The sequence below is a fragment of the Apium graveolens genome, chromosome 2 (genome assembly GCF_009905375.1).
Source record: "Apium graveolens cultivar Ventura chromosome 2, ASM990537v1, whole genome shotgun sequence".
NCBI classification, from domain to species: domain Eukaryota; kingdom Viridiplantae; phylum Streptophyta; class Magnoliopsida; order Apiales; family Apiaceae; genus Apium; species Apium graveolens.
In genome coordinates, this window is record NC_133648.1 from 314,920,702 (window position 1) to 314,940,510 (window position 19,809).

Below are 19,809 nucleotides of genomic sequence, written 5' to 3' on the forward strand. Positions count from 1 at the left end.
CCACAAGGTTTGAGCAAAATCACAAAGAAACATAATATGTACACCCGCTTCAGCTGCAGAATGACACCATGGACATGTAGGTTCTACTTCGACATATCTCCCGTATAATGTTGCATTAGTATGTAAACACTCCTTACATAATCTCCATAACAGATGTGTCACTTTATGAGGTAATTTCAAGGACCAAATTCTCTTCCACATCCTAGTATAATCTTCTGTACACTCCCTTGCAGAATTCTATAACAGCTTTTTACAATGAAGACTCCCCTATCGTCCACTAACCAATATCACGAATCATTTGATACATGACTGGACAGAGGGATACGTTGAATCAATTCACAATCTTCACTTTCAAATAAGTCCTTGATAATTTCCACATCCCAGTTCATTCCTTCCTCTGTCGTTAAGGTACATATCTTTATATTCCGTAACTGATCATAAGCAACTGTTCTTATATAAGACTCGATATATCTGGTAACCACTGATCACGCCACACCAGAGTGCTTTCTCCATTTCCGATTCTACGATGCGCTCCAATTTTTAGTATCTCCAAAGACGCAAAAATTCCCCTCCACACGTAACTATGATTATTTCCCAACTCTGCATCTATTACCTCAGTTTGAGGATAATATCTAGCATTCATAATCGCACTAACTAACGTGTTCACTTCCGTTCGGAGTCGCCAACTTTGCCTAGCTAGCATTGCCATATTGAACCTTTTCAACTCCTTTAATCCCAGTCCTCCAAACCCCTTCGGCACACACATCTTTTTCCATATAATCCATTTGACACCTCTGCCTGCAGCATTTCCCCACAAAAATGCATTCATTTTTCGTTCAACTTCATCACATATCGAATCAGGAATCAGGAAAAGACTCATCCAGAAATTCGGGGTAGTTTGTGTTGATGTTCCAACCAATTTCAATTTCCCGCCTTTCGACAATTCATTATTACTCCATGATTGTAGCTTGCTCTTAATTTTATCACTTATAAACCCGAAAATCTCCCTCTTATTCCTACCTATATACATAGGCATGCCTAAATACTTCCCCGACTTATCCTTTAACTTCACTTCCAACATCACACAAATTCCTCTTCTTTCTAGCTCACATGTATTTGGGCTGAACACTATGTCTGACTTTCCAAAATTTATTTTCTGCCCTGACAAACGCTCATATTTCTGGAGAATACTCGCCATAAAAAATACCAAAAAATACCAGAAAATTCCTAAACAAATAGGAATAAGGTAAGGAAAACAATAGGGAGGTTCCAAAAATACCCTGAAGCCACGTACAAGGCAAATCGTTGTAAATGTGTAGGTCGCTCCACACTTTACGCATAAAACGATACCCTATAAGGGATTAAATGAACTTAACTTCCGTGAAATCTTTTACGATTTCCCGAAAGTTGGGGGAAAATGATAGGGAGAAAAATAAACCCAGGTTGCGCAATTAATATCGCATTAATTATGCCTGGGTTGGGCCGACAATAAAGCTCATTATAAAGGGCCCAAAGCCCTGAATATTAATTAATTTCATAATTAATAAATATGGGGAAAATCAACTGATAAGTAAAGTCCAAATAAGGGCACAATTCCTTGGAGATTGGCCTCCAAGAAATCTCATGGGATAAGGATTCAATTTCCTGCATTATAGGACTCCAAAGTCCACTCTAAATCCGAGACTTGTCCACCAAGTCTTCTAACCCTAATCTAATTCCAAGGCATCTCATGCCTGTATAAGGGGTCTCACCCCACAAATCAGAACTACGTTTTTTGACCTTGATCTTTGGCAAACAGCAAGGTACGTAGATATCTTGTTAAGGCAGATTGAGTCACGAAACACAAGAGTAGTCAAATGGAGCCTCGAAGCTCACGGACCCTAGCAATAAATGCGACTTAGTTTTTATTCCATAACATTTGGCGCCGTCTATGGGAAAGCATAACAACAACCATGGTGAACACACGGAGCAGAAACAACGCCCCCGAAGGAACACCAACCGGGATGACCCAACCAATTTCGTCAGTGATGGAGATACCCCCGCATTCAACCTACGCCTCAACCCAAGGAGGAACTCTGGTGGGAACAACTGAGGCACAGCCTCAAGGGACGAATATCTCGACTCTCCAAGGGACAAGTCCCCAATTTCAGCAACTACAAGCACCTGTGAATCTTCAACCTATTGGGTATGAGTGTTCAACTATTGTGACCACTAACCCCCTACAGGATGCCCCTATAACCCGAGGTTGGAGGAAGTGGACATGCTAATCAGAGTGAAGCAGAAGGGCAGAAACCCCACTACATACGCGGCTTTACTCCTATTCCGGAGGATCAAGAATTCTTTGGACCTTACACTGAAAGAGACTCTGAATCTTCGGATGATGATGTGGCTCCAAGAAGGAGGCGCGCTGGTAAAGAACCAATGCCTGATGCTAGCCATCGCCCAGAAGCACCCGAGGGGCGAATCCCCAAGAAGTACAAGAGGGGATCAGGGCTCACGAAACTGAGATCCAAAGGCTGAAGCGGGACCTGGAGGCGCACTTGACCCCAAGACCCCCACTTCCTCCAAGGAGGAGAGATCCTCCTCCAATCATAGACCTGGATGGTCCAATACCAAGAAGGGATGTTGTCCCAAAGGCTGACCCAAGTGATCTTATGCCCCTAGGAGATCCCGATGATCCAACTCCACCATTCACTGAAGAAATAATGAATGCCCACATCTCGATAAAATTTAAGATGCCCACCATCAAAGCATATGATGGTACTGGAGATCCCTCTAATCATGTCTAAACATTTTCTAATGTATTGTTATTGCAACCCGTGAACGATACTATTAAGTGTCGGGCCTTTCCTCAAACCCTGTCGCGAATGGCTCAAAGGTGGTAAAGTCGTTTGCCACCGAATTTAATTGGGTCCTTTAGAGACTTAAGTCAAGCTTTCATTAAGCAATTCATCAGTGGAAGAGTGTATGAGAAGAGTTCAGCATCCCTCATAAGCATTGTGCAAGGAGCAAAGGAGTCCTTGAGAGACTATCTAAACCGTTTCACAAAAGAAGCTTTGGAGGTCCCGGACCTCAACGACAAGGTAGCTATGATAGCGCTGCAGCAGGAAACTAGGGATGAATTCTTCAAGATGTCATTGGCCAAGCGCCCCCTTGAAAGCATGTTACAGTTCCAAGATAGGGCGGGGAAGTAGATCAAAGTGGAGGAGAGCATGAGGAAGACAGTGGTAAATAATGAGCCCGCTGGAGGCAAGAAGCGAAAGACTGATCTAGAATATAATGCCAAGGACAAGTATCCTAGAACTGAGCAAAATGCTAATTTAACCCCAAAGAATGGAGGACCTGGACAAAAGTTCACCAAATATGCTAAACTGAATGCTCCTAGAAGTCAGATCTTAATGGAAATCGAAAGAGATGGGGATGTTCGTTGTCCTGAGCCCATGAAGGTTGATCCTACTAAGCTATATAAGAGCAAATATTGTAGATTTCACAAGGATGCTAGTCATGACACCAATGAGTGTAGACAACTGAAGAATGATATTGAATTTCACATTCGGAAAGGAAGGCTGAGCAAGTATACTGGGAGTGGGGAGAAAGATGAAAGAAATAACAATGGGAGAAGGAATTTCAATGGTCGTAGGAGAGATCAAGATGATCAGGGGCGAAACCCCCAACCCAGGGGACCGGTGATAAACACGATATTTGGAGGACCACAACCCCGAGGGCCAGTGATAAACACAATCTTTGGGGGACCAACTGTTGCTGGTTCGTCCAAAAATTCAAGAAAAGCTTATACTAGAGAAGTCATGCATATTGTTGGAGAAGCCCCGAAGAGGGCTAGGACAAGAGTGACAATGACATTTGATGATTTTGACATAGAGGGTGTCAAATTCCCTCATGATGATCCCCTAGTCATAACACTGATAATAAGGAACAACCCAGTGAAGAGAGTCCTTGTAGATAATGGAGCCTCGGTGGACATCTTACTCCATGATACCTTTATAAAGATGGGTTACTCCAGTATATGGTTTCGCAGGAGTCGAGTGCCCTATGGAAGGGATTATTAAGTTACCTCTGACTATAGGTCAGGAACCAAGACAAGCAACAAAGATGTTGGACTTTGTAGTGGTAAAGGTTGGATCAACTTACAATGCAATCATGGGAATAATAGGAATACATGCTTTTAAAGTTGTCCCCTCCTCTTACCATTCGGTAATGAAGTTTCCTACCAGAAACAGGACTGGAAAAGAGAGAGAAGATCAGAAAATGGCAAGAAGTTGTTATGTAGCCTCCCTTAGGGCTGATGGAGTTGGGGGCAGGTTTTGCCTATTGAAGATCTGGATATTCATGAGAATGATGAGAAAAGAGGGAAGCCAACAGAAGACTTGATTACGATCCCTTTGGTTCCCGAAGATCCTGGAAAAGTGACTTTCATTGGAGAATCACTAGAGGAACCCCTTAGAGGGAAGTTGATGAGGTTTTTACAAGAAAATAGTGATGTATTTACATGGCCAGCAGCTGATATTCCTGGAATAGACCCAGAACTGATCACTCACAAACTGAACGTAGATCCAAATTGAAAGACTGTGAAGCAAAAGAAAAGGAGTTTTTCCCCTGAGAGGCAGGAGGCAATCAAGTTAGAAGTGGAGAAGCTCTTAGAGGCTGGTTTCATTGAAGAGATACAATTTCCGAAATGGGTAGCAGATCCTGTAATGGTGAGGAAGGCTAATGAAAAGTGAAGAATGTGCGTGGATTTCACTGATCTGAATGATGCATGCCCGAAGGATTGCTTCCTGTTACCAATGATAGATACATTGATATATGCGACCGCTGGTCACGAGATGTTGAGCTTTATGGATGGATTCAGTAGATACAATCAGATCAAGATGCATAAGGATGACATCCCAAAGGTATCATTCATCACTGACTTCGGTATTTTTTGTTATCTTGTTATGGCGTTTGGTCTCAAGAATGCAGGAACTACCTATCAAAGGTTGGTAAATAAGATTTTTAAAGATCTTATTGGCAAAACTATGGAAGTATATGTGGATGACATGTTCGTCAAGAGTCTTATAAAGACTGATCACATAACCCACTTGAGGGAAGCTTTTGAGGTTCTGAGATATCACGAGATGATGTCAAATCCTGCAAAGTGTGCTTTCGGAGTGGGATCCGGAAAATTTTTGGGATTGATGGTCTCTAGGAGGGGAATTGAAGCAAATCCTAACAAGATAAAGGCCATTTTGGACATGGAACCTCCGCGGTCTATTAAAGATGTTCAAAAACTCACTGGAAGGGTTGCTGCCTTGGAACAATTTATCTCCAAATCCGGAGACAAGTGCTTCCCATTCTTCAAATCCTTGAAGAAAGTAAAAGATTTCATATGGACCGAGGAAAGTCAAGAGGCGTTTGAAGGATTGAAGAAATACATGGTCCAAGCCCCGTTGTTGGCCAAACCAGTCCAGAATGAAACTTTGTACTTATATTTGGCCATTTTAGAAAATGCCTTGAGCGCCGTATTGGTTAAGGAGGAACTTAAAGTCCAGAAACCCATATATTATGTCAGTAAGATTCTGCACGGAGCTTATTCGACTATTGAAAAGTTTGCTTTAGCCCTGGTGATGGCCTCAAGAAAGTTGTGTCCTTACTTCCAAGCTCATAAGATTGAGGTACTAACAAATCAGCCCTTGAGAAACATCATTCACATTCCTAATGCCAGTTGAAGGTTGATTAAATGGGCCATTGAGCTAGGAGAATTCGACATAAAGTATAAGCTCGAACGGTGATAAAAGCCCAAGCCTTGGCTGACTTCGTGGTTGAATGTACCATCCCCAGGCCTTGAATGACCTGGACAAAAGTTCACCAAATATGCTAAACTGAATGCTCCTAGAACTCAGATCTTAATGGAAATCGAAAGAGATGGGGATGTTCGTTGTCCTGAGCCCATGAAGGTTGATCCTACTAAGCTATATAAGAGCAAATATTATAGATTTCACAAGGATGTTAGTCATGACACCAATGAGTGTGGACAACTGAAGAATGATATTGAATTTCACATTCGGAAAGGAAGGCTGAGTAAGTATACTGGGAGTGGGGAGAAAGATGAAAGAAATAACAATGGGAGAAGGAATTTCAATGGTCGTAGGAGAGATCAAGATGATCAGGGAAGAAACCCCCAACCCAGGGGACCGGTGATAAACGCGATATTTGGAGGACCACAACCCCGAGGGCCAGTGATAAACACAATCTTTGGGGGACCAACTGTTTTTGGTTCGTCCAAAAATTCAAGAAAAGCTTATACCAGAGAAGTCATGCATATTGTTGGAGAAGCCCCGAAGAGGGCTAGGACAAGAGTAACAATGACATTTGATGATTTTGACATAGAGGGTGTCAAATTTCCTCATGACGATCCCCTGGTCATAACACCGATAATAAGGAATAGCCCAGTGAAGAGAGTCCTTGTAGACAATGGAGCCTCGGTGGACATCTTACTCCATGATACCTTTATAAAGATGGGTTACTCCAGTATATGGTTTCGCAGGAGTCGAGTGCCCTATGAAAGGGATTATTAAGTTACCTCTGATTATAGGTCAGGAACCAAGACAAACAACAAAGATGTTGGACTTTGTAGTGGTAAAGGTTGGATCAACTTACAATGCAATCATGGGAATAATAGGAATACATGCTTTTAAAGTTGTCCCCTCCTCTTACCATTCGGTAATGAAGTTTCCTACCAGAAACGGGACTGGAAAAGAGAGAGGAGATCAGAAAATGGCAAGAAGTTGTTATGTAGCCTCCCTTAGGGCTGATGGAGTTGGGGGGCAGGTTTTGCCTATTGAAGATCTGGATATTCACGAGAATGATGAGAAAAGAGGGAAGCCAACAGAAGACTTGATTACGATCCCTTTGGTTCCCGAAGATCCTGAAAAAGTGACTTTCATTGGAGAATCACTAGAGGAACCCCTTAGAGGGAAGTTGATGAGGTTTTTACAAGAAAATAGTGATGTATTTACATGGCCAGCAGCTGATATTCCTGGAATAGACCCAGAACTGATCACTCACAAACTGAACGTAGATCCAAATTGAAAGACTGTGAAGCAAAAGAAAAGGAGTTTTGCCCCTGAGAGGCAGGAGGCAATCAAGTTAGAAGTGGAGAAGCTCTTAGAGGCTGGTTTCATTGAAGAGATACAATTTCCGAAATGGGTAGCAGATCCTGTAATGGTGAGGAAGGCTAATGGAAAGTGAAGAATGTGCGTAGATTTCACTGATCTGAATGATGCATGCCCGGAGGATTGCTTCCCGTTACCAATGATAGATACATTGATATATGCGACCGCTGGTCACAAGATGTTGAGCTTTATGGATGGATTCAGTAGATACAATCAGATCAAGATGCATAAGGATGACATCCCAAAGGTATCATTCATCACTGACTTCGGTGTTTTTTGTTATCTTGTTATGGCGTTTGGTCTCAAGAATGTAGGAGCTACCTATCAAAGGTTGGTAAATAAGATTTTTAAAGATCTTATTGGCAAAACTATGGAAGTATATGTGGATGACATGTTCGTCAAGATTCTTATAAAGACTGATCACATAACCCACTTGAGGGAAGCTTTTGAGGTTCTGAGATATCACGAGATGATGTTAAATCCTGCAAAGTGTGCTTTCGGAGTGGGATCCGGAAAATTTTTGGGATTGATGGTCTCCAGGAGGGGAATTGAAGCAAATCCTAACAAAATAAAGGCCATTTTGGACATGGAACCTCCGCGGTCTATTAAAGATGTTCAAAAACTCACTGGAAGGGTTGCTGCCTTGGGACGATTTATCTCCAAATCCGGAGACAAGTGCCTCCCATTCTTCAAATCCTTGAAGAAAGTAAAAGATTTCATATGGACCGAGGAAAGTCAAGAGGCGTTTGAAGGATTGAAGAAATACATGGTCCAAGCCCCGTTGTTGGCCAAACCAGTCCAGAATGAAACTTTGTACTTATATTTGGCCGTTTTAGAAAATACCTTGAGCGCCGTATTGGTTAAGGAGGAACTTAAAGTCCAGAAACCCATATATTATGTCAGTAAGATTCTGCACGGAGCTTATTCGACTATTAAAAAGTTTGCTTTAGCCCTGGTGATGGCCTCAAGGAAGTTGCGTCCTTACTTCCAAGCTCATAAGATTGAGGTACTAACAAATCAGCCCTTGAGAAACATCATTCACATTCCTAATGCCAGTTGAAGGTTGATTAAATGGGCCATTGAGCTAGGAGAATTCGACATAAAGTATAAGCTCGAACGGTGATAAAAGCCCAGGCCTTGGTTGACTTCGTGGTTGAATGTACCATCCCTAACCAAGAAGTCGGGGGCAGGAGGATACTGAACCTCAGGGTATGGAGGATAATGAAGGAAGACGGAACAATGACAAAGAATTTTGGGTTCTCTATTTGGATGGAGCATCAAAAACAAATTCAAGTGGAGCATGGCTAGTTTTACAAAGCCCAGATGGATTCTTGATTGAATATGCTATGAAGTTCTTTCCAAGCACAAATAATGAAGCTGAGTATGGAGCTCTGATATTTGGCCTTGGCCAAGCATGGACATTGAGAGTTAAGAACTTGAAATTTTGTGGGGACTCCAAGCTGGTAGTATCCCAGGTCAAGGGAGAATTCGAAGTGAGAGACGAGACTATGGCGAAGTACGTACGTCTAGTGAGGGCTATAATGACTTAGTTCGACGAGTGTCATGTTGAGCACATTCCAAGAGAGGAGAATGCTAAAGCAAATGTACTATCTAAATTTGCCTCATCAGAGATAGAAAAAAGTTTAGGGAGTGTATACTTCCGCATTTTGATAACACGAAGCATTGATGTTAAGCTTGTAGCCCCTATAGGGTTGGGGACATCATGGATAGATCTCATCAAGGCTCATATTCAAACTGGTTGGCTCCCGGATGATGTGACTGAAGCGCAAAATTTGGTTGTGCGAGCACTGAGGTATTCCTTGATCGACGGAATTTTGTACAAAAGATCTTATGTGGTTCCTTACTTAAGATGTTTCAGGCCTGATGAGGCTCGCTTGGCTCTCGAAGAAGTACACGAAGGCATTCGTGGGTAACACTTAGGGGAAGGGCTCTGGCACACAAGATAACCCGTTTAGGCTTTTATTGGCCAGAAATGATGGCTGATGCCAAAGCATATGTGAAGAAGTGTGATCATTGTCAGAAAGATGCACCGGTTGTTCGAAAACCTCCCGAGATATTAACTTTCATCAATTCTCCGATTCCCTTTGCTATGCGGGGAATGGATATACTTGGGCCTTTTCTCATGGCCACAGCACAAAGGAAGTTTCTGATTATAGCTATAGACTATTTTACTAAATGGATTGAAGCTAAACCTTTAGCTAAGATCACAACCAAGCAATTTGCGCAATTTCTGTGGGAAAACATCATGTGCAGATACGGAATCCCTCGTATTCTAGTCACCGATAATGGAACACAATTCAATAATAAGGAATTCAAATATACTGTGAGGAAAATGAGATTGAGTTGAGGTTTACCTCCGTGGCTCATCCACAAGCCAATGGACAAGCTGAAGTGGCAAATCGCATTATTCTGGATGGACTAAAGAAGAGGGTTGAAAAATCCAGAAATAATTGGGTGGATGAAATACTTCCAATACTTTGGGCTTACAGGACTACTTTACTTGTAGAGTCATTACCGGATCAACTCGCTTCATATTAGCATATGGGGCCAAGGCAGTCGTTCCTGTGGAAATATCGCACTCGTCTCCTAGAATCCAAGCGTACAATGCTGAAGAAAACGAGGAAGGGCAAAGGCTATCCCTGGGTTTGATTGATGAAGTACGAGATGAGGCGCATGCGAAGATAGTGGAACATCAGAAAAAAGCTTCTTTCTACTACAACTTAAGGGTGAAATAGAGGTTCTTCAAACAAGGTGACTTGATTATAAGGAAGGTGGAAGCTTCTGGTGTAGGGTAGAAGGGAAAACTCGCCCCAAATTGGGAGGGACCATACAAGATCAAGAGTGTTCAAGGAAGAGGATCCTACAAGCTGGAAACTATGGACGGTTTTGAAGTCCCAATGACTTGGCACGCTCAAAACCTGAAAGTCTATTCTGTATAAGTTTGATGGAAAAGATGTTCACTTGTCAAAGTGACAAATAGGTTGAAAAGCACCTTAAAGCTTTGCTTGCTTAAGATTTTATGTTCTATAAGACTATTATTTCAAGTTTTAGTTTTACCAAGACTTGTGTAAGGGATGAATCCCAGGAGTTTACGAAATTTATAAAGTTTCCGATATATGATATTATGTTCCTACAACACGCAAGGTGTAGTAAATAAACTAAGTGCACGAATTCGAATAAAAAGAGGCAATGTTCGATAAATGAAACAGTTACGAAGGTCCTCGACATAAATAAGGATTAATAAATACAAATGGATAAGCCGTGTAGGGCCAACAAGCCTCTAAGGGGCAGCAGAATCCACATCATCCATATCTTCATCACTCCCGCTCTCGCTTCGCTGGATGTCACGGCGGTGGCAGTATCACCCGAAGGAGAGTTGACATCCTCTACGGCAGGTCTGGAAGACGACTCTGGAGGGGGAATGAGCTGATCCTGAGGGATAACATCTGAGACAACTACACGGGTACGGAACCTCTGTAGTAAGGTCTCATCATCGGGGCACACGTAGTCCGCCGGGTTAATGTCGGGACAAGCCTCGTCACGGTCCCGAGGGCCGTGTCCCAGCCAGTCCTGAAAAACCTAGGGAACACCGTGTTGTCCCTAACCCTTATAGACTGAGCAAACTCCTCCGTATACAAGTAAGAGTCGATGGCTCTGTCCTTCTCATCCTTCAGAATAAATAACTCAGCATTAGCCTCCCCTAGCTCTTCCTCCTTGCGCTTCATCTTCCTCCCCAGTGTAGCATATTTCCTCTGTTGCCTACTGAGGGTGTTATCCGCCTTGTCCGAAGCTCTCTTCCAGGATTTGTCTTGTCTGATAGACGCCTGAAAGTAGGCATTGGACTGAAAGGAAAAAGAAAAATAAAAGAATGTAAGACAAAGGAATAACATAACCATAGGAATAAAAGAATTTAAGACAAGAAAATATAAGCCGAGGCAATAGACTGATCCCCCATAAGCTTCACCCGCTCCAAGTCCGGGTCTGCCACCACGTCGGTAAAGTCCTTGGGGGTGATGGAATGGTAGGACCAGTCCCAAGCGTGCTTCGTGGAACCAACTACGGTATCTCCACGGTGAAAACCCCAGAGAGGCTGAAATGAACCTGTAAGTGTGGGAGCAGGATCGGCTGGGGCTTTAGTGCCCGCAGAAGAGGCCTCCACCATAGGCTATTGATCTCCTTAGCCACTGAAAAGAAAAACAATAAACAAAGATAGGTGGTGTCAATTGTGCAAGAAAAAAGAAGAAAACATGGGAAGGGAAGAAAAGAAGTACCCTGCGCAGAGACTGAGGAAAGTCCCACGTAAATCAAAGAGAATTCCTCAAACAAAGTCCAGCTGGGAGTCTGGACATTATCCTTTATAAGCTCATTATATACGATAGTTTCCTAAGGAGATAGGTGGATGGTATTAGGGCTACCATCAGTGACCTTCCCGAAGGAGGATGTAAAGAGTGTGCCCCAGTCACCATTCTCCCATCTGAGCCTAACAAAACTATCCCTCCAGTGCTGGTTATTATCAAGGATTGAAGCACTGTTGAAGATTTGTGGAGACTTGGGTCGTTGTCTAATATAAACCCAACCGGGTTGGGCACTATTATAGCATTGAATTTTTTTCCTAAACACAGCTACGGAAAGGGGAAAACCACTCCTAAGGCATAAAATCATGAAACAAAGGATATTCATCTAGGCATTTGGGGGAAGTTGGAAAGGATTGATTTGAAAATCAACGAATAATCTATGAATGAACTCATGAAAAGGAAACCTTAGCCCCGCGGTAAGGGCATCAGCATAAAAAAATAAAGTGTCAGGCTCAAGTGGCATGTACGATCACCACCTTCAGCAGGAACTATCCTAAGGGGAGGATGAACGTTATAAGTCGTGTTAAGTTTGTTAATAACATCTGCCTTATACCATTTGTTGCAATAATAAAAGGAATCTGAGTGGGCGTTAGACGGGTATTCATCTCCCCTAGTGTTAATCATATCTATCAACGACATATAAGAAGAACAAATTTCAATGTCGTTACCTCGCTTGGAAGCTGAAGCAATCTTTGCTGCCCTTTCTAAGCTCTTATCTGCCATTAATGAAGGCTGAGTCGAAGCTTGAGGCTGAATGTAGGAGGAGGAAGGAGGCCGGGAATGGCTTGCTCTATTGAAAATTTTTTAGAGGGTGAGAGAGGGGAGGAGAGTTTTTGAAGTGAGAAATGAGAAAGTGAGTTATGAAATCTCACTTCACTCTCCTTCATTATATAGCCCCCCCTAGCCGATAAATGGGTCGGTAAAAAAGGGATATTAACCGGTTACAACCGGTAAAAAGCCCAGGCCAAAGGCCTGGGTCCAGTTCCAGAAGATTCCAGAACATTCTTAGGAAGTAAAAAATAAATAGAAAGTAATTACAAAATTATTATCTAAGAATACTCCGAGATATTCTGGATAGTTCTGGATAAAAGGCCATGTAAAAAGGACCAGAAAGAAAGGCCCAACAGGCCCAATTAGTAGCCCAGAATAAGGGCCCATAGTTTAGAAAGTTCCAGAGAAAGGAAAGCCCAACAGGCCCAATTCTGGAACATTCCATATTCTCCTAAAAGAGAGTAAAATAAAAATAATAAGATAAATGCATCTATAAAGAAAATTCTGGAACGTTCGTGAAAAAGCCCAAGTAAAGTTGGGCCAAAGGAAGAACCCATCAACAAAGCCCAAAGGCCCATGGATGAAAGACTCAACATCAATAAAAAAATTAATCAAAAATTGGGTCAGGAATCAAAATCCTAACCTAATTTCGGTCAGGAATTCTGATCGAATGATCCTGATCGAAAATTCAACGAGCATAAATTATTGGACCTTAATTCGGTCAGAAAATAATTTCGTATTAAATCCTGACCGAATTTCGATCAGGAATTCTGATCCAATCGTCTTGACCGAATTTCGATCAGGAATTCAGATCGAATCACCCTGACCGAAATTAGTCACGATTAGAAAATATAGGGCCTTAATTCGGTCAGAAGCACAAGGTAAACTCGAGGTCCTGACCGAATTCGGTCAGAATCCTGACCGAATCGTCCAGACTGAAAATAGCTTCGACCAGACACTATGGGATCATAATTCGACCAGGATCCTGGTCGAAATTAAATAAGAGGGAGAGAGAGAGAGAAAGAGATGGAAAATTTTCTGGGAAATTCAGAAAAATAAGAATTTCTGAAATAAATTCCAGAAAAATAAGGAAAATTCCAGAAATTAAGGGAAAATTCCTGTAAATTGAGAAAAAATACCAGAAAATTCCTGAAAAATAGGAATAAGGTAAGAAAAACAATAGGGAGGTTCCTAAAATACCCTGAAACCACGTACAAGATAAATCATTGTTAATATGTAGGTCGCTCCATATTTTATGCATAAAATGATACCCTGTAAGGGATTAAATGAACTTAACTTTCGCGAAATCTTTTACGATTTTCCGGAAGTTGGGGGCAAATGATAGGGAGAAAAATAAACCATGGTTGCGCAATTAATATCACATTAATTATGCCCGGGTTGGTCCGACAATAAAGCACATTATAAAGGGCCCAAAGCCCTGAATATTAACTAATTTCGTAATTAATTAATATGGGAAAAATCAGCTGATAAGTAAAGTCCAAATAAGGACACAATTCCTTGGAGATTGGCCTCCAAGAAATCTCATGGGATAAAGATTCAATTTACTGCATTATAGGACTCCAAAGTTCACTCTAAATCTGAGACTTGTCCATCAAGTCTCCTAACCCTAATCTAATTCCAAGACATTCATGCCTTATATAAGGGGTCTCACCCCACAAATCAGAACTACGTTTTTTGACTTGATCTTTGTTAAACAGCAAGGTACGTAGGCATCTTGTTAAGGCATATTAAGTCACGAAACACAAGAGCAGTCAAATCGAGTCTCGAAGCTCACGAACCCTAGCAATAAATGCGACTTAGTTTTTATTCCATAACATTTGGCGACGTCTGTGGGAAAGCATAATAACAACCATGGTGAACACACGGAGCAGAAACAACGCCCCCGGAGGAACACCGGCTGGAACGACCCAACCAATTTCGTCAGTGGTGGAGATACCCCCGCATTCAACCTACGCCTTCACCCAAGGAGGAACTATGGTGGGAACAACTGAGGCACAGCCTCAAGGGACGAATATCCCGACTCTCCAAGAGACAAATCCCCAATTTCAGCAACTACAAGCACCTGTGAATCATCAACCCGTTGGGTATGAGTATTTAATTATTAACAGTTTGATTATATTTATAAAGATTTATATATTATTATATATTATAATAAATTACTTCCCATTAATAAACCAATTAATCGATATGATTAAATACCAATTATTCAATTAATAATTTTTATACAAACTAATTGGATTAATTATCTAATTGATCACTGAAATCAGCTTAATATATCAAATTAGTCACCGAACTGAACACGGTATCAAGATAGTCATTAAAGTCAGTTATGCGTACATCTCCATATTTAACAACAAAAAATGCATATTTATTAAATTTTAAGGAGTATTTAGTTAATGAGAATTCTAGAAATTTTAGCAGTTATGAGTCAAGTTTTGAAAGTGATAAAATAAGATCGATTGATTTCGTTACATAATAAGAAAAATTGACGAAATATAATCATTGCTCACTTTAACAACTATCTTGATACCGTTTTTAATTCAGTAACCAGCTTGATATATTAAACCGATTTTAATGACCAACGAGATAATTAACCCATTCTAACTTTATATAAATTAAAAAAAAAAGTAAATAATCTAGAGCCAAGTGCGCAAGAATCATGCAGTGACCTTTCTCGAAAGCAGAAAAAAAAGGAGAATCCAGTGTGGGCACGACCATCTTTTAGCAAAGAATCATGGACCGCCTGATGCATGTCATTTCATCACCTCCTCCAACTACAAAACAACCAAACCAACCTCACCTTTATTCTCCTCTCTTTGGCTCTGCAGCTTCATATTATTATTATTATTATTATTATTATTCAACGCCTTAGCTCAGAGCCTCTCTCTCTCTCTTTCTGTGGATGGGTTCAGCCTCTCAAGCAAATCTTCTCCTTCAAAAACAACTCAAAGGTACACATATATATTTAGATATATGTTCTTGGTTTTTGTGGTGTTTGTGTATATTGACTTAGAGATGGATGGTTTGTTTGTTTCAGATCTCTGTAAAAGACCAGTGGATGGTTTTTCAGCAGGGTTGGTTGATGACAGCAACATATACGAATGGAGTGTAACTATTATTGGACCTCCTGATACTCTTTAGTCAGTTCCTAAATTTATTCCTAGTTTTCTTGACTAGTTAATCTTTGATTTATGTTTGATATTTTGTTTACTGTATGCTTTTTGATGAAGATTCCATGTGGTTGATTTCTTTAATTGTTGAATTAAGTACTTAGTGATTTTAGTTTGTTAATATCATGACATAACAGGGTTACATGCACAAAATTGGGTACGAAAGTTTTCACAAAATGACGTGACAAAGGAGGTTTGATGGTTTAAGGTGTTATTTATGTGAATACGGGGTCCATTCTAATCAAAATTTATCACGTCATTTTGTGAAAAAAATTGTACATAATTTTGTAACTCTAGCATTTTCCTGTCATAATAATAAATGATAAATTAAACAAAACATGCTTATAAAATTTGAACATAATAAATAAAGCCTAGAGCTCCCTAAATAACCAAGCCTCCATGATCACTAATCACCACAATCTTCCTTTGGCCACATCACTAATTAAATCGGCCACATTTTTCCACTTTGAGAAATGCTAGAGTCCCCAAAAGCGTTCCCGAAAATAATGTTGTATGCTGAGTTGTCATCATGTTATGCACCGAAAAATAGTGGGATTAAATGTTCAATTTCAATATATAAGAGGGAGTACTACTACCAATTGTACCAAAAAGTGGTGTTTTTTGGAGGGCCTGCGTGGGAGTCAAAACCCTCATTGGGAAGGACTTAAAATAATTTGCACATCCTAATGTTCTTACACATAATCATATAATTAATTTGGGTGTATTACCTCCACTCCTAAAGGTGATCAAATGATTGTTCCTTAAAACAAGAGATTGGACATCTCGTATAAAAATTGCAAACTCCAAGAATGCACAACCACCATCATTCCATATGCCGAAGCAGAAACCCCCATGAGCTCCTTAGTAGCGATCCGCTCCCTTACCCTTAAAGAAAATCATGACTTTGATAGACCGCAGTTGGTAACTATGCCCTATTTCAGGAAATTTTATTTCTTAGTAGGAGCAGGGAGATGCCACACATATAAAGTGATTCAGCATGTTCATTATGTCGAATCTTAGTATATTTTTCATCATTTTTTTAGTTTGAGCCAGACCTTGCGTGCGTGTAATAATTAGAGGCAACACAAGAGTGGCTGCAGCTCTTGGCCTGCACAAATTGTAATAAAGAAACTGATTTGATTAAGAAAAATGCTTGCATTATCCGTTTAGTGACAGTTTAAGAGTTTGATTATGATTTTCTCTGATGCGCGTGATTTGTTTAACCTTTTTAAGTTTTAACTGAGTCGTTAAGATTGAAGATTGAATATGCGTGCTTTTGGTCTGAATCTTATATATTATCCGGTGATTATGTTACTGCAGTGATGGGGGGTATTTTAACGCAATAATGAGCTTTCCGCCCAACTACCCAAATAGTCCTCCCACCGTGAGGTTTACGTCTGAGATGTGGCATCCCAATGGTTGGTATTCAAGTGTTTATATAGAAGTTTGTAGTGTAGTCTGTTTCCACAGCAGGAAAAACTAACAAAATTGTTCCCCCTGTTGCAGTGTATTCTAATGGAAAGGTGTGCATCTCAATTCTACATCCTCCCGGTGAGGATCCAAATGGTTATGAGCTTGCAAGTGAGCGCTGGACACCAGTCCACACTGTATGATCTTATCTTCCTTGTCAATAATTTCTACTGTATGATTTTATCTTCCTTGTTAACAATTTTTACCCTCTATATCATGAATCTTTCACTTGTCACCATTTACACTTGTTATAGCGACTTACCAAATAGTGCCACTTTGTAGAACTAGTGCCACTTTGTAGAACATAGCCATTTTGTGTGTATGACTTTAGGTTATTAACAAATAAATGTAATTGTTATTTGCAGTATTTGTCACCACTATCTTCATTTCATTTCATTTCATTGTAAATATGTTCAATTTATAGCATAAATATATATATATGCGTTGCATATTTTCTATGCTAGATTCGATCTAAAAGAGCTATTTCTTAAAAGGTACCTGCATTGCTTCGATGCTTAAGAGTGCCATATATATTGCTACTCCTACTTCAAGTACCTAACTCTTCCGATTGATTCCTTTACAACCCACAACTATTTCACCTGCAGGTTGAGAGCATACTATTAAGTATCATTTCAATGCTTTCAAGTCCTAACGATGAGTCTCCTGCCAACATTGATGCTGCTGTAAGTATCTGATTTTATTGACTGGTACAGTTCTTTATATATTTGGTAAAGCAGCCAACAATACACTAATCATAACCAAAATGTATTTTCTAAGCATTATCTATCTAGGGGATTTTGTAAATTGTTACTGGATTCATGAGTGCTTGGGCATTTAGCCTTTATCGACTTTACAATCTACAGGGTAAAGGTCATCTTTTGGTAAGTGAGCTTTGTGTGTGTGAGCAAAGAAGAATTAAGTGGAAGGGGAACAATGAGAAACAAGTTTGTCGGCCAATTTTATAACCACCATGAATCTGAATTCTATACGAAGGCCAGCTGATTTGGCATACCTAGTGATTTTCTAATGAACTTCCATTTATAACTTAAATTTTGTGGACATGACTACACACATCTTGTTTTGAACAAGGAAATGCCAGATTGCTCGGACAGTTTTATCATTTTTAGTGACATTGACGGCCTGCTCAAATTATACTTTGAATTCTGCAACTTCTTGGTGCGTATATTTTGGTTTCAGTTGTCTACAAATAGTAGTATGGGCAGTCAAAATTAGACGGGAACATGAAAAAACTAAGTATGAAGGTAATAGTGATATATGCATACACACAAAGATGTCATAGAAAGGAATCTATAAACTGTTGCACACACTTTAGAGCTTAAAACCTGCAAAATTGATTTTTTTTCCCGACTACTAGTCACTGCTGTCATATTTCAGGACATGTTCTTGTTATTACAAATCACTTTGTTCCATCATCTCCCAATCATTGGTAGTCTATCTCCTTTTCTTTTATATTCCTTGTGTATATGTTGTTTCTAAAAGGATGACACCTTCTAGTTTTATGGTTACTAAGTTCTATTGTTACTCCAAGTCTCCAACTCAAGTGAGTTACCTACGCGGCCTTAACACATGATGTGTAATTTTATATCAACTATTTTTACATTTTGCAGAAAGAATGGAGAGATAAGAAAGATGAATTCAAAAAGAAAGTAAGTCGATGTGTACGAAGATCTCAAGAGATGTTTTAATCTTATTAGCAGGAACATCATCTTACTGGTGAGCAAAGATTGCTTGCTAATTGATGCCTAGCTGAAAGAACGGTTACTCTCACATTAACAGCTTTCAAATAAAATACACATGTTGAAGTAACCATTATCACACCAGTGTCGTTGCAAATTATCATGCAATAACAGGCGCCTTTATGTACTTGAACAGGTCTCTTAGCGGGCATCTGAAATTATACTCCGGTTTAAGTTTGTTATCTTTCTTCTCTTTTCGCTAGCGTTTGCAGTTAAGCTTGAGACTCTCATATGTAAGAATGCTGTAATGTTGAATGAACAAATGTAGCTTATTAATGTAAGACAGTAATGAATTATCTGGTTTGGCGTTCGTGATCCAACTGTGTCTTACCGAAAAAGAAACAGTTTGATTTATTTTTTTTGTTTCTGATTTGCCTAATTGAAAGTGCAGCTAGGTAGCTTCATTCTGGTAAGTGAATTTCAAATTAGTACAACTTCATATTATAATTCTGTATAAGCATATGACGTATTCGGATTAAGTTGGAAAAATTCTTGAAAATTAAAAGTTTGTGATAAGAATGCTAGGTGGCCTAAATATTTTTCCCAAATTTTTACCAAATGACGTGGTTGACACGTGACTGATTTTAGTTGGTGGGCGCATGTAAATGTACGCGGGGTCTATATTATTATTAGAAATATTGTCAACTATTCATGTGATACATTAGATTTAGGGAAATTTTTTGGATATATAGCATTTTCCTTGTGATAATGTTGGGGGAGGACAAAATATATTTTAAATTAACAAGTTGCGAATCTGTTGATTCAAATTTCAAAATTACTTGAAAATTTATTATTTATATTTGTATTATATCTCTACATGCAATTTGATATTAATTAAAGTAAATTAAAAATGTGTTGGTAAAAAAATTGAGTATGGGTCATGACCGGGACACCTGGTTATCAAACAAATAAAAAAATATAATAACCTTTTTTAAAACCAAAAAAAATAATTATAATAACCTTAAAACTCTCTTTCCTGCAATAAAACCTTGTCGAAATAAAATTAATTCTCTGTTAATGTCGTCTTCGAGACTAATCATCAGAAGAGGCGCAACGAGGTCTTCCCCTCTGGTGA

The 19,809-nt window shown here is 39.8% G+C and overlaps 2 protein-coding genes across 5 annotated transcripts; one reads left to right on the forward strand and one right to left on the reverse strand.

Annotated features, from left to right (window-relative positions):
• Positions 1-451: 451 nt before the first annotated feature.
• LOC141703940 (putative mitochondrial protein AtMg00310) lies at positions 452-1,198 on the reverse strand. Its single transcript, XM_074507320.1, has one exon. The coding sequence runs from the start codon at positions 1,196-1,198 to the stop codon at positions 452-454; it is 747 nt and encodes a 248-aa protein (XP_074363421.1).
• Positions 1,199-15,127: 13,929 nt separating this feature from the next.
• Positions 15,128-19,054, forward strand: LOC141708817 (ubiquitin-conjugating enzyme E2 7-like). 4 transcript variants are annotated; one of them, XR_012569668.1, is made up of 8 exons: positions 15,128-15,288; positions 15,375-15,477; positions 16,828-16,925; positions 17,014-17,114; positions 17,583-17,660; positions 17,841-18,153; positions 18,606-18,711; positions 18,871-19,054. XR_012569668.1 is itself a non-coding variant. In XM_074512626.1 (7 exons), exons 1-6 carry the CDS (start codon positions 15,240-15,242, stop codon positions 18,681-18,683), a joined length of 507 nt encoding a protein of 168 aa, XP_074368727.1. In that variant the 5' UTR covers positions 15,128-15,239; the 3' UTR covers positions 18,684-18,711; positions 18,871-19,054. The 4 variants fall into 4 exon arrangements, 2 of the variants coding, with proteins under 2 accessions (XP_074368727.1, XP_074368726.1); XR_012569667.1 differs by having other exon boundaries at positions 18,606-19,054; XM_074512626.1 differs by lacking the exon at positions 17,841-18,153.
• The last annotated feature ends 755 nt before the right edge of the window (positions 19,055-19,809 follow it).